We start from the raw sequence: 14,501 nt of genomic DNA on the forward strand, positions 1-14,501 counted from the left end.
AAAAAAACATTCCTTGCAGTTGTATATGTGTTACTATAATTATGTGGTGATGCATGCAAAGCAGGTACTCAGTAAATGCTGTCTGAATGTTGAAGAGCCTACAGAGCAAAGTGGATGAGAACAAGTTCCCTGGAGAGGGATTTCTGTCTCGTTTCCTATTCTATCATTTATAAAATGAAATATTGACTGATAAGGGGCCAAGTTTTTAATCTAACTTTTAACTTTTCAGCAGGAAAATAAGCATACTAATAGATCTCAGGTGGTTGTGAAAATATAATGAGATAAATATGTAACAGTTTTAGTAGAGTCACTGACATATAGTAAGTGTTCAATATAGCCTATCTACCATTAGTAATGTTTTCAGTATTTTACACTTCTCTTTGAGTCACTGACATATAGTAAGTGTTCAATATAGCCTATCTACCATTAGTAATGTTTTCAGTATTTTACTCTTCTCTTTATATGACTTTACAAACATATGCTGGAAAATTAATAGACTGGTTCCCTATAGGGTAACCAACCATCCTTGTTTGCTTAGAAGTGTCCCAGTTTTAGCACTGAAAGTCTTGCATCTTGGGAAAACTCTCAGTCCCTGACAAACTGGAACCACTGGTGGTCCTACAAGTTCATCTACAGTTAATCAAAAAAAAAAACCCGTGACTAATGAACCCCTTATCTTGTGTATTGGTCTTCATTTATCCGGGATTTACTCACAATAACCTGAATTCTCTAAAAAGAGAGATCCCAGCAAAGATAAACTTCAGCTCACAGAAGTGGGATTTCTATGCTGTGAACTTTTCCTTTCTTTTGGTTTATGTGAGCTTAAAATATGATTTTAATGAAATTCCTTAAGCTTGCTTCTATCCTTTCGAGATTTTGAGAGCCATGTTCAGTGGCTAAACTGTGTCATCTTAAATCCCTAAAGAGAGGCGCAGCATCCTTTTTCTGACCTATACCTTGCTGAATGCATTTTGGGATGTGCTTTTTTGATTGTTTCTAAAAATGTGGTCTATTCTGTGAGGCATTTCTACATCCTGTTTCCAAGGAATGCTTGGAGGGGTGATGACACCTCTCAGCCAGGACACACTGACTGTATAAAAACATAAATTGACATGCTCCGCAGAGAGGCCCTAAATGTGCATATTTCATGCAGACTTTAGGTTATACTTATGGATTTTGTTTTGTTTTATTTAGCTAGGTACAGCTTTTCCTAGTAATATATATGGAAAGAGCTCTAAATGAAGAATTATTATATTTTTCTTTCCTTTTAGGTCATGGCCATTTCTAATATGAATTTAATACTTTTAGCACACTAAAATTTATCTTACAAATCCAACTACATTCTTCTGCACTTAAGCAAAATTACATTGGTCATTCTTGTACTACTGAATCTAATGTTGTGCTTCCAATATCTGACGTAAAAATGCAGGATGGCTAGAAATCTATGCAAAATCTATGGCCAAAACATCTTGATCTCATTGAATTTTTAAATTTTTAATTAATATATGTATTGCCTAACATATCAGACACTATGCCAGAATAATATATATGTATAGTGCCTGAATATAAATATTGTTAAATACATTTTTATAAATACAGATTAAATATGTAATTGAAAATGTTCTCTTTGTAATACTGAGATACATAATGCATAACTAGATACACTAAGAGTGAGAAATAATATATTTGGGATTTGTATTTACTAAAATAGGATACACCAACATGTAGTGGAAAAGGTCAAAAGTAAAAAGATCTGGGTTTGTAGTCTACTACTGAAGAGCAGTTTGGGCAAATGTCATAATCTCTCTGAACTTGTTTCCTTATTCATAAAATAGGAATGATGTTATTTTCAGAACTAGCTTTGCGTTAATTTGTCGTTACTATGGACAACAAATTAATTCAATTGTTAGTCCACTTTCAAATATTGAGAAAATGTACTTTTATTAAATTACACAGAATTACATAATTATTAAATATAATTAACCTTATCACATTAAGCTGAAAACGTATGTTCAAATAGTTAGTCATCAGGCCAACAGCAACTCTGAACAGAAAATGGTGTGGGCAGCATATGACTGTGGGGTGGAATCCTGCAACCTATTTGAAATTCAAGTGCAAAGACCAAAGACCAAAAATGCTGAATGGTTTTCCTCTCCTATGACTCTCAGAAAGATAAAATTAATGGGTATTTTAACAGTATTGACGCAAACCAAAGTAATGTTTAGGCAGCAGCTTCTCAGATGTATGACTGCAGCCAGAGCTAGAACATTCACTAAGGTTACTGCTATCTGGAAAGTAAAATCCAGAGACTTTCTACTTTTACCAGGTATCACCCTAAATAGAAGAATTAAATCTTTTATCGATGAGAGCAGGGGAATGCAAATAAACAGAAACAAAGAAAATGTCATTTTCCAAGGAGAGTTGTTTTCTAGTTGTCAGTGTAGATAAATTAAAAAAAAAAAAATTAATTTTAAATAATTTTTTTAAAAACATTAATTTTGAAGTAATCTCTTTGATGTAAACATAGAAAATGAAATAATTAATATCAAATACACTACAAAGTCATTTCAGAAAAATAGCTACCTGTTAATTTTGCTCATTATTTCAATAAATACAGTTATATAACTCTTGTATATTATTATTTTTAAAAGTAACAATATTAAATGGTTAAAAAGTTATGTTTATATTTACCTTTTGTGGAAGAGTTATATTTTTCTTGTTCTTCAATGAATTAAATGCACATAATGATGGAAACAAAAGAAAGAAATCAGCAAATTTATAGTTAGACATGGAAATGTGAATTAACACAATGGCATGAATAATTAAAATGCATAACATATAATGTGACATGATAAATTGCAATGAAAAACCATGAGTTCCCAAATATGGTACTAAAATTAATCAAAGAAAGAATGAATACAGCAATTTAAAGATTTAAAATGAAACAAAAACATTGGGAAATTAGCATGTTTGGCATTTGAAAAATATATTCTGTATTATTTTTTCTTTCCTTTTAAGAGCTGTATAAAATTTCAGTACCAATTTTATTAAAACATTTCAAATCCATTGTGATTTTTGTTGGAAAAGTATTTAAAAGCATACTTAATTTTCATAACAAAAATTTTTATCATTTCAAAAATGAAAGTTCATATGATAAAGGCTCATATGATGAAATGAAATTTATTTTTTTATCTGATAAATAAAAAATGAATTCCATTTTTACACTTTGTTTGCACCATGGAAACTATTCTGTAACACTTTCCACATGAAAGAAAATTCTAATTTAAGTAATCCTTTCTTTCTTCTCAAATTAATTACATTAAAATACACCAAAGTAAAATTAGTTGTTTTGTAGAGACTATACTTCTTAGACATTTTATAAGGCTTTATATTCACCTCTTTGTTTTGTACTATTTACAGAGGACTAATGGCCTGTTTCTATATTCTTGAGGAGGAATATCATTGGAGTTTTAGGTAGGTGATATAATAATGGAAGATATAAAACAGAACTAACACATCATTTACTGTTAGTTTGTGAATGATCTCTAAATACTTCTTTAAAAGATCAAGTTGAGCACAAAAAAAGTTACTGGTTGGTTTCAGAAATCCATTTTTATACAACCAAATAAGCTGTCTTCAGCCTTACTATACATAAGGGTTATGCTGGGATATCGTGTTGAAATATAACCAGAAAAACGTTGTGGAAGTCTTTGCTTTCAATTATCACATACCATTACAGTTACTTAAATTATAAGGCTACTTTTTCAAGTACTCTACCTCAAAAATCTGTATTGTGATCACCTCTTTGTTTTTCCCCTAAATCTACTTTAACATAATCAGGCTCTATGGAGCAAACAGGCTAGCACTCTCAATTTTTAAAATAAACTTTAAAACACCTTTTCAAAAATTGAGTAAACATGTCTTTTCAAGCGATATGTTAGCCTTTAAGAGATACTGCCTTTATGGTATAAATAGAGAGTAGTATATTTGATTTACAAAAAAACAAACAAAAAACAAAAAAAACAAAAAAAACATACTTTCAGTGAAACAGTCAAATTGTCCCAGCATACATTCCAAAATCAGTAACGTAGATACCTGTACCCAGAAACTGTGTATGAATAAAATTATTTTATAAGTGCCTCAAGAAGGAGTATCAGTATCTAGTAATCTAAACCATTTGAAATATTTGTTCTTACCAATCAGCTGTTTATCAAATTATTTTCTAAACAGAAAACCACCCTTTGTTAAAAATAAAGAAAAAATGGGAAGGCAGTTAAGTGCAGTAGGGGCTTAATCAATTGTAATAGACTGTGGTCAGCATTAATTTTCATGGGAGATGGAACTAAAGTTTAACAAACAATACCGAAAGAATAAAATGACATAATTCTATAGCCTTAAGAACAACAATAAAATCAATCTTAAATAGAACATGCTAAATCCTATCTAACTCATACATCAAATTAAAATTTACTTTTATAAACATATTTTAGGACAAACAAAGCTGTCATGTGAACTGTTCATTTTGAAATAGAATCATAAAAAGATGATGGCAGACAGTATGATCATTTACCAAAAGTCCCAAAGCACATATTTATATCATTAAAAAAAAACCAAGTCTCTTTTATTTATAGGACATTTATATATATAAAATACATGTTTGTTGTCACATTTTAAAAAAGCTGTATGTATATAACTCTAAAGATCATATATTTCAGGAAATTCAAATAACCAAAATGTTTGTTAGTGTATTTGTCATATTAAATATCAAAATAACTCCACCAATGTAGTCATTCCCTTCTTCCCACCTTAATTCAATCCTTACAAATTGATGATTTCTCTGAAAGACAACTGTGAATACGAATATCATAAACAGTAACATTGATATTAACAATAGAACATGAGCTTTTTAAAAAAAACCAAAATCCAAAGTACAATACAACTGATTTTGTGGAAGCAATTCTTATTTATACAGAAATAATGAAATAATGTAACCACAATCTCACTATAGGAGAGTTATATGTAGTACCCTTATATGCTTTTGAACTCATAAAATGTTTTATTTGCAACTGGAGGAAATGCAAAGAATTTTAGGAGCACACGACTTTTAGAATATCAATCTTTAGTAAAATATGATCGGTAACACCGACTTTGTAACTAAACACCCACATTTGTAGTTCTTTCAGTTGTGCAACAGGAGCTCATGAATAGATACGCTAAATAAACACCAACTTTTGTTTTAAAAAATAAATTTTAAAACAATTTCATCTGGGTTATTGCCAGATTAATTATGAATAATTTTAAAATGTTCCCAGAGAGGAGAGGAAAAATGTTAAACATGTCAATTAATAATTCCAATGAATTAACTGCTATTTTAAAAAAGAAAGTCAGAGTTTCACAACGCATCGTATTTTCATGGTTCACTAAATGAAAACCCTTTTAGCAACCCTGAAAACTAAAGCATGGAGTATCAATAGAATGTATTTTTAAAAATATAAACTCAAGAGTTTATCACACCATTGTTACTCTATTAATAAGTTGATACCTTTAAAAATCTACACTAATTTTCCTACAATCAAGTATTCTGCATGGTAATCTATGCCACATCAGTCTTTGAAACAATGCATTTACCTTCTGAGATCTTTAACATTTCTGTGATACATTCAGTAAAGCACTTCAGTTAAGTGAGAAAAACAAGTACCCCTGTACCCTCAATATAAAATGAAATGCAAGTTTTCCATCAGCAACAATAACACTGCTGAAAAAAATAATCAAAGTGTTAACCTTTCAGTTGTTTCACAGGGATGAAGGTTTTTAATAAATATCTTAAAAATAATTCTATTACATTTATATTACAATCCCAAAGTAGAAATTATTTTAGTAAATTGCTTACCAAATCCCTGATTAAAAATATGTGATAAAAAATAATGATACAAATCATTTCACCTACTAAGATATGTGATAGCACTTTGGGTCACATGAAGAATACTACTTTAACCTAGTGTCTAAAACATCTAGCTCAGGTAGTTTAGAGAATTTAGTTTCTACTAAAATCAGACTGTATACATTCTCTCTCTCTCTCTTTGTTGCTCAGAAAATGAAGCAATAATATATGCATAAAATAAGAAAATCTTTAAGCAATATGAATTGCTGAAGACACTAAAACATGTGTTTTGTCATTTTTTTCATCATCAAACTTATATTAAAATATAGGCTACTGCTAATCAAGTTAAACGAAAAAAATAGTAAAGGATTCAGAATGATTAAGTTTAATTTTTTTTCTTTTTTTTTTTTTTTGAGACGGACTCTCGCTCTGTCGCCCAGGCTGGAGTGCAGTGGCCAGATCTCAGCTCACTGCAAGCTCCACCTCCCGGGTTTACGCCATTCTCCTGCCTCAGCCTCAGGAGTAGCTGGGACTACAAGCGCCCGCCACCTCGCCTGGCTAGTTTTTTGTATTTTTTAGTAGAGACAGGGTTTCTGGTCTCGATCTCCTGACCTTGTGATCCGCCCGTCTCGGCCTCCCAAAGTGCTGGGATTACAGGCTTGAGCCACCGCGCCCGGCCAAGTTTAATTTTTAAAACATATTTTTAAAGGTAAAATATTCTTTTAACACATAAAACGCCATATTGTACTGCGATTTTAAAATTTCATTTTCTTCCTTTGTCCCTTCGGAATAAGATGTTTCTAGGCCTCCATCCCTTCTGTTAAATGATCATCTAAAATTCATTCATCCAGCAAAACTCACTCAGCAAAAATTGTGTGCATGCCATGAACCACTGTCACTAGGTGTTGGGGATAAAGACTGTAAGAAAATTAAATTTTTAGGACTCAGCAAACTATATATAATCAAAATACTATTCATCTAATAAAAGGGGTATAAATAGAGGTGGTTCTCAAATCCAAGATTTTTGGACAATGATCTCTCTTTATCGGATACCTTGTTCTATACTGCCGCTTCTCACTGGCACTTGTGGGAGCTGTCTTCCCCTACGACTGCTGAACGATGTGTCTGCTGGAGGAGATTGTGTTGGACTTCTCTGTCGGTGCATTCTGCAGGCAAAAAGCAAAGTGGGCATGAAATAATGAAATTCCAACGTGGTCTGACAAAAATCTTTTCTCCTTTCTGTTACTATTAAAATAGACATAACCCCCCTCACTGGGCCAATGGGAGCAGAATCAAACACTTTTTATGATATGTATAAATGGAATACTACAAAAAAGGGTTAAATGAGATAGGGCAATGTGCACCACACATAGTTCTACATAATGAATTCTTAAACTGAGCAGAATCCAATTCACTTATTTTCATTAACTTTCTATTAAGTTGTTCTACCTGGGCAAGTTATTCACTTTCGGCATTACTGAACCAAATATATCTAATTACAGCCTCTGATCTTAACAACATGGATAAGTGAGGTAAGAAAGGCTGTTGCCTAAACTGCTACTGTTAAGTTGATCTAGACTATAGAATTATTTATAACTGATAAGAATTCTAGCTGCAGACTTTAATAAATTACCACTCACTTGTACTTTATTTCTAAATAGGAACAAATTTGAAAGATACTTAAAATAATCCTGGACACATGTTATGAAATACACTGGTGCTAACATTAAAATTACAAATAAAAATTTGAGAAGTGAGCAGATGTATTACTACTGCCCAGGATTATGCGGACTTCCATCTGTTGGCATTTAAACACTTTTCAAACTAAAGAACTTTAACACATTTTAACACTTTAATGAACACATATAAAAGATTCTTAAAATTTCCTCTTATGCTTTCTAAAGTAAGCACACATTTAATTCCAGGTAACTTATCATAAAAATTTCACATAATTAAAAAAATTATATATGAATATGCCACAAACAGATGAAAGGACATAACACAGCCAAATTTAATTTTCAATGAGAGCTAATTGGCAGAAACTATAGAATACCACCAGCACAGTGAAGATAGATGCAAGTAAAAGAGGATGTGGGAGAGATTTAAGTGTCACAAAGAAAGGATTAAAAGTTATGGTGTCAAAATGAGTGAAAGCTTCAAGTGCTCAGGAAGGTACAACACCACACCAACACCCGGAGGCAGGACATGAATGCTGAGGGGGACACTGAATAGCGACCTTGTCAGAAGCGGAGAAGGTGGCGCCGACCCTCCAGGGACAAGGTGGTGCATAGAACACAGTGTTCTGACACTAGAGTGCTCACTCGACCTTGAGCGAGCAGGATGTTTTCCCCTAATGACTGGCTGATCAGTTGTTCTTGGGGCTGCGTGTCCCCTTCTAGAAAGACATGTTGGGAGAACCCTAAAACATTAGGGCCAAAAAAGATCTTCAGTCAGCAGGTTCACATTAACTTTGATACCAACACATTTGTCCAAGGAAAACCTGGTTACTCATACATGACAGTAATTTCAAAGAAGAGAACCCATCACGCAATTATTGAAATGGAATTCAAATCAAACTGACAAGTTATTATTGCAAATGTGAATGCCATGTGGTTTTAAAAGGCTAATTGGTGTTGCTCTAATGTAATAAACCTCTTGTATGTTCCACCAAGGGCAGAGATTCCTGTCTCTGTTTTTTTGTTTGCTTTTTGTTTTGTTTTTGTTTTGTTTTGTTTTGTTTTATAGAGCTCTATCTTGAGTGCCTACAACATAGCTGCATAGAGAGCAAGAGCTCAATAAAGGTATGTTGCTTAAACGAGTGACTGTAATTAGGATGATGAATACAGAGAACCTTCAAGTGCTTGCCTTCAAGAAGAAACACTGTAGGCCTCTATATTTTTACAATCTTCATAATTTTACTCTGTAATAAGCAAGACTATGCCAAAAATAACAGAAGAAGGCTGCCTTTTGAGGTTAATCTAAGTAGACAAAAAAATTAAAACAATATAAGATGGAGAATGCTTCATTAATTATACATCTGATTAAATATAAATGGCTTAAATATGGATAAAAACATGTTCTCTCAGATATAACAATATCTGAAAATGTATGTATCCATATTTTGACGATTATATTACTATGGTGTTTAAAATTATTGTAAAGCCAATTAATGAATTAAAAATTAAAAAACGATGTTTATATATATGTACTTATTTTTATAAATGCATGCTTTGGCCTTTTTCATTGATTTTGGTATATATTTTAAACAAAATGCATGATTAAAATATCTAGCATGTATTATTTTGACAGAAATAAAATGATATGTTATCCCTTTTAAAGCAATACTGTAAAATTCACTTAGTGACTAAAAATGTGTGAGAATAAAGAATACATATTTATCACCAAAAGCACATAAAGGAGTGTCATTCAACTTCTATTCAGATTGGTAATTTTTCTTTTCCTTTTAAGTAAAATTATTTTTATAATGATTTTGATTCTGAGTATTTATTCATTTAAGAACAACAAAACGGGAAAATGTCAGGTTGAAGATAACAAAAAGATGTTCAGCTTAGATCTTTAATAAAGGTGTATTTTACTTTCTTAAGCTATCAATTAGTGCTTTATCATACTATAATTCAAACCCTGAAACCTGGGCTGTTTCCTCAATTTCCAAATTAAAATAAAAAGTAACTCATAGTGTTCTATATATTAAAACTGTTTATTCTAAATTGACTATCCACATTAACTCAACTATATAGAATTAATTTCTATGGGATACAGTACATCATCAAGTCCTTTCCAGTGATGAGAGTTTTATCTATTACTCTTTGAAAGCCATTATCATGACAATAAACTTCAATCCTTGTTCAAGATACACTTTCTAAATGTGGCTTGCAAATGGAATTACACAGTTTTCACCTTATTACTGAGAAATGTCATGGATATTACAATTTCACTTAAATCTTGCTCCATTCCTTAAAGCAATTCACAAGCACTAAAAGAAAAGCTCAAATGTGACTTGAAATGTAAATAATTTAGGTGAACTTTCTGTGACATCAAACTAAACGGCAAAAGTATAAAAAGCAATTTCAGGAGCAAATAAATGGCTTCCTGGGTGAACATTCACAGCTCAACCACATATAGTGTTCCATCTCCTGAACCACAAGGCTTGCAGTGTCTGAAAACAGCCTGTAATGTTTGAGGTTAATCGTTTAGCACAAGATATGCTTTTTTCTTTGACATGAAAAGTCCCTCAATAATGAAAGAGTTCCTGCCCCCAGCCACTCTGTAACAAGCATGAGATCACAGACCAAAGGAGAAGCACAGAAAGCCACTTTGCCAGAGGAAGAAAGGAATGTGGTAGCAATGATGAATTATGAAGGGGAAGCTGGGGAGAGGAAAAATGCAGAGCTTGGAGAGAGAAGAGCAAGGTTTTGCAGAGGAGAGATAATAGAACCAAGTATAGTTTGTTTTTAGGCAAGAGGAAAGGACAATTAATCAAGAAATTCTGAGGTACAGGATGTAAAGTTGAAAGAATCCAGGCTGTTGTGCCCTGATCTTTTCAGTGAAATGGGGTGTGCTAAGAATGTAAGGATGTTAAGAAGAATGACAGAGATTTAGAACAACCTGTTAGAGAATGAAACAGGGAGTGTAGGATGGATAAATAACATAACAGTAACAGCTGTTCCTTACTGAGGATCAGTATAGGGTCATCTATTCATGACAGGAACTGAAAGTGTTTGCGCACATATGCAGGCATGCATGTATTCATGCATACATGTATCTACATGTGTACACACACAAGTATATACCTATGTACCTTTATGTATCCTCACACACTAGGAAGTGTTATTATTACTATTTTATTTTATTTTATGACTGAGGGTCATAGAGTGACTCGGAGAAAGATAAATAGCTAAAATGTGGTAGAGGCAGGATCCACACAGGTCTGTCCAGCTCCAATGCTTGCTCTCTTTTCTGTCTAGTGAGATAGGATTGTTTGTGTATCATGAGAAAAAAAATGGTAATTTCACATCTCAGGATGTACCATGAATCTTATAACACAAATCATATGTCCAAGTATCAAATTATTTGGCAGGACTTAACAGAACTGTGTTTGAGAGTTTGTGGAATCAAAATATATCGACAATGGTATTCAACAACTACCACTCTAATATGTATATCTGTATTTCTTCATTTTTAAAAAATGAGGTTTGTCGCTGTATATGGTTGCTCACGCTTGTAATCCCAGCACTATGGGAGGCTGAGGCAGGCGGATCACCAGGTCAGGAGTTCAAGAGCAGCCTGACCAACATGGTGAAACCCCGTCTCTACTAAAAATACAAAAATTAGCTGGGCATGGTAGTGTGCACCTGTAATCCAGCTACTCAGGAGGCTGAGGCAGGAGAATCACTTGCACCTGGGAGGCAGAGGTTGCAGTGAGCTGAGATCGTGTCACTGCACTCTAGCCGGGGCAACAGAGCGAGACTCTCAAAAAAAAAAAAAAAAAAAAGAGGTTTAATTCAAACTTATGTATGCTTGACTCTAGTTCATCTCCAAATATGTATCTAAACATTTACCATTGAGTTCAATCCATGCCTACTCTCCTTCATTTAAGACTAGAGTTTTGATTTACACTTAAGTAAAACACACTTCTCAATAAAAATTTGAATCTTTAGTCAGACATTTTTGTTGCTGCAAATGGACTTGCAGTAAATTGCTTCTACCAAAACCTAAAAAAAAATATGGTTTTGTTTTTTGTTTTTGTTTTTAAACAACTTGTTAAAGGACGGACATGTATGTGGTATTTAAGGTCAAATTTTCAAAGTGGTTCCTACTGTGCTGGTCCCTTACAGGCCTGCACAGGCTCTTTTGCAAGAACACACCATAAAATGCCTATGTAAGCAATTCTACATAGTAGTCCCAATAAAGAAATAAAGCATCCCCCAGTTAGAATGCAGAGTGTAGTTTCCACAAGAAGAAAAGTCACTAGAATGGAATGCAGAAATGATGGGCAGCAGTTCTCATGGGTGAATTCACATGAAGATGAAAAGCTAGACTTTTATCTTATCAAGAAGCTTCCCAAGAAAATATGATGCTTAAGTGGCTTGGCACAAAAGATATAAATCAGTTCTACTTGTCTCTTAACGACAGCTGGTCATCATCTCTTTCGAAATATATTCTTACAAGGCTATCTGTCATGAGGTTACGTTTGTTGAGGGCAATAAAAGGCCTTTAAAATTATGATCATTAAACAGCAAATTTTGCCAGAAACCAATGCAAAACTGTGTAGTATGACTCCTTTTGGGAAGTTATCAACTCTCAAAGGCCAGGAGTCAGTGTCCAAAGCATTTATACTGTGTCTTCGGTTCACGTGTAGCTAGATGTAAATTCAAGGTATCTTCTTGATAGCTCTTATTCATAGCTAACCTAAATTAGAAAACCCAGGACAGTTCTTCTTTTGTAACTTGCTATTCAACAATTCACACAGAAACTAGGCATGTAGCTTACACTCTAATAAAAATCAATGAAAAGCTTTAATTATAATCAAGCACATCTAAAAGGTTACAGCTTTCTACTTTAAACTATAAGCAAAGGAAAGGCAAGAGTACTAGGAATATAATTCGTAATTGCCATACATTTGAAAATGAAAGTCCATCAAATCCTTGCTATTCTGATTGAAGGATTTGTGTTTATTCGCAGATTACTTTCAGAGTTGCAAAGGCAGATGCCTCAATATCACTAATCTGGAGTTAAGCACCTCCAGTTGACTCTGACATCATCTATCATTTTCTAAAATAGTATACTATTGCCAAAAAACTTATTCACTAATATATCCTTAATATATAACTACACACAGTAGTCACTCAACTAGCAATTTTTTCTTTTTTTGAGACAGAGTCTCGCTCTGTCACCTAGGCTGGAGCACAGTGGCCGGATTTCAGCTCACTGCAAGCTCCGCCTCCCGGGTTTACGCTATTCTCCTGCCTCAGCCTCCTGAGTAGCTGGGACTACAGGCGCCTGCCACCTCGCCCGGCTAGTTTTTAAAATTTTTTTTAGTAGAGACAGGGTTTCACCGTGTTAGCCAGGATGGTCTCGATCTCCTGACCTCGTGATCTGCCCATCTCGGCCTCCCAAAGTGCTGGGATTACAGGCTTGAGCCATTGCGCCCAGCCAGCAATTTTTTTTTTTTTTTTGAGACGGAGTTTTGCTCTTGTTGCCCAGGCTGGAATGCAATGATGCAATCTCAGCTCACTGCAACCTCCGCCTCCCAGGTTCAAGCAATTCTCCTGCCTCAGCCTCCTGAGTAGCTAGGATTACAGGCATGCACCACGATGTCCAGCTACTTTTGTATTTTTAGTAGAGATGGGGTTTCTCTAGGTTAGTCTCAAACTCCCAACCTCAGGTGATTTGTCTCCCTTGGCCTCCCAAAGTGCTGGGATTACAGGTGTGAGCTACCATGCCCAGTTTCAACTAGTATTTTTAAAAAATGAATGAAAGAATACTGAATAGAATTAAAAGAATACAACTTCAAGGAAAAGGTTTAGTCATATCAAAATAATTGAAATTCTGTAGAGGGGCTGAAAATGATGGTTGAAGATTGAAAATTTATCTAAGAAATCATAGTTATTTACAATGATGGTAAAGAAATTGCAGTTAATTGAGCTGGGATTAAAGAACGTGAAAATACAAACATGGTTTCATCAAAGGCTATCGATCAATTTCCTTCCTCAAAGTCCAACTCCTTTTACTACTCAACACTTTTCGTGAGTCCCCTGTATCCTTACTCCATTGTAAATCAAGTTCCCTAAATAGTCATATCTCCACAGACCACTGTCCAGAAGCAAATTTCATCTCCCTTTTACCTACCATATCCATTGATATGTCTCACACCTACTCATTTTTCAGATCTCAACTCAGTGTTAATATCCTCTGGAAAGCTTTTCTTTTTTGCTACTTGTTATTTTATTACTTGAACTTAGCACATAGTTGGTACATATCTGTTAAATGAATGAATCACTGAATTGTACAAATTCTATCTCTACTAGGCCTATTGGGATAGCCTGGCTGATGCCCTGCATCTACCCCTAGGTCCTTTGGTCCACCTTCCAAAAATCAAAATGATCTATAATTCTGGAACTCAAAACAGATCTTCTGCCTCCCATGTTTAAAGTACATCTGTGGCTCTCAGATCAATAAAGAAGTTGAAATTCTTTAGCATGGTATTAACATGGCATAGTGATGTCACTCATGTAACCTCTCAGAATTTCTCTGATTTTATTTTCAGGCCTCTTTTCTATCCACTGAATCCTGTTCTCCATCCCAAAACTGGTACCATTTCCCCAAACTCAAGAAAATATTTCCAATCTCAGTATTTTCTCACGTTGTCCCCTCTTAGAATACTCCACTCTTAACACATACTTTTATGTATTTGGATTTAGCTCAAGGGACATCTGTTTATGAAGCATTTCCTAATTACATCCTTACCCCACACCTTTCCTTATGTTTATACTGTACCTGTGCATACCTCTATAATGAAAACTATGATACTTGAATACACTTGTTTATTTATATCTGTGTCCCTTTACATGCTCTCAATCATTGTTGGATAAATGAATGG

General features: G+C 33.8%; 1 protein-coding gene across 50 annotated transcripts in view; it reads right to left on the reverse strand.

Annotated features, from left to right (window-relative positions):
- RIMS1 (regulating synaptic membrane exocytosis 1) overlaps window positions 1-14,501 on the reverse strand; it is a 494,019-nt gene that overhangs the window by 104,233 nt on the left and 375,285 nt on the right. For 36 of the 50 annotated variants that reach the window (XM_023219219.1, XM_023219217.1, XM_023219214.1 and 33 more), the window contains one exon: window positions 6,935-7,047. In XM_023219219.1, the coding sequence (XP_023074987.1) occupies window positions 6,935-7,047 (113 nt within the window). Of the gene's footprint in view, window positions 1-2,691; window positions 2,722-6,934; window positions 7,048-8,117; window positions 8,301-14,501 lie in introns of all 50 variants that reach the window. The other 14 variants (XM_023219183.1, XM_023219226.1, XM_023219189.1 and 11 more) reach the window with 2 other exon arrangements.

This window comes from Piliocolobus tephrosceles, chromosome 5 (genome assembly GCF_002776525.5).
Source record: "Piliocolobus tephrosceles isolate RC106 chromosome 5, ASM277652v3, whole genome shotgun sequence".
In the NCBI taxonomy this organism is placed as follows: domain Eukaryota; kingdom Metazoa; phylum Chordata; class Mammalia; order Primates; family Cercopithecidae; genus Piliocolobus; species Piliocolobus tephrosceles.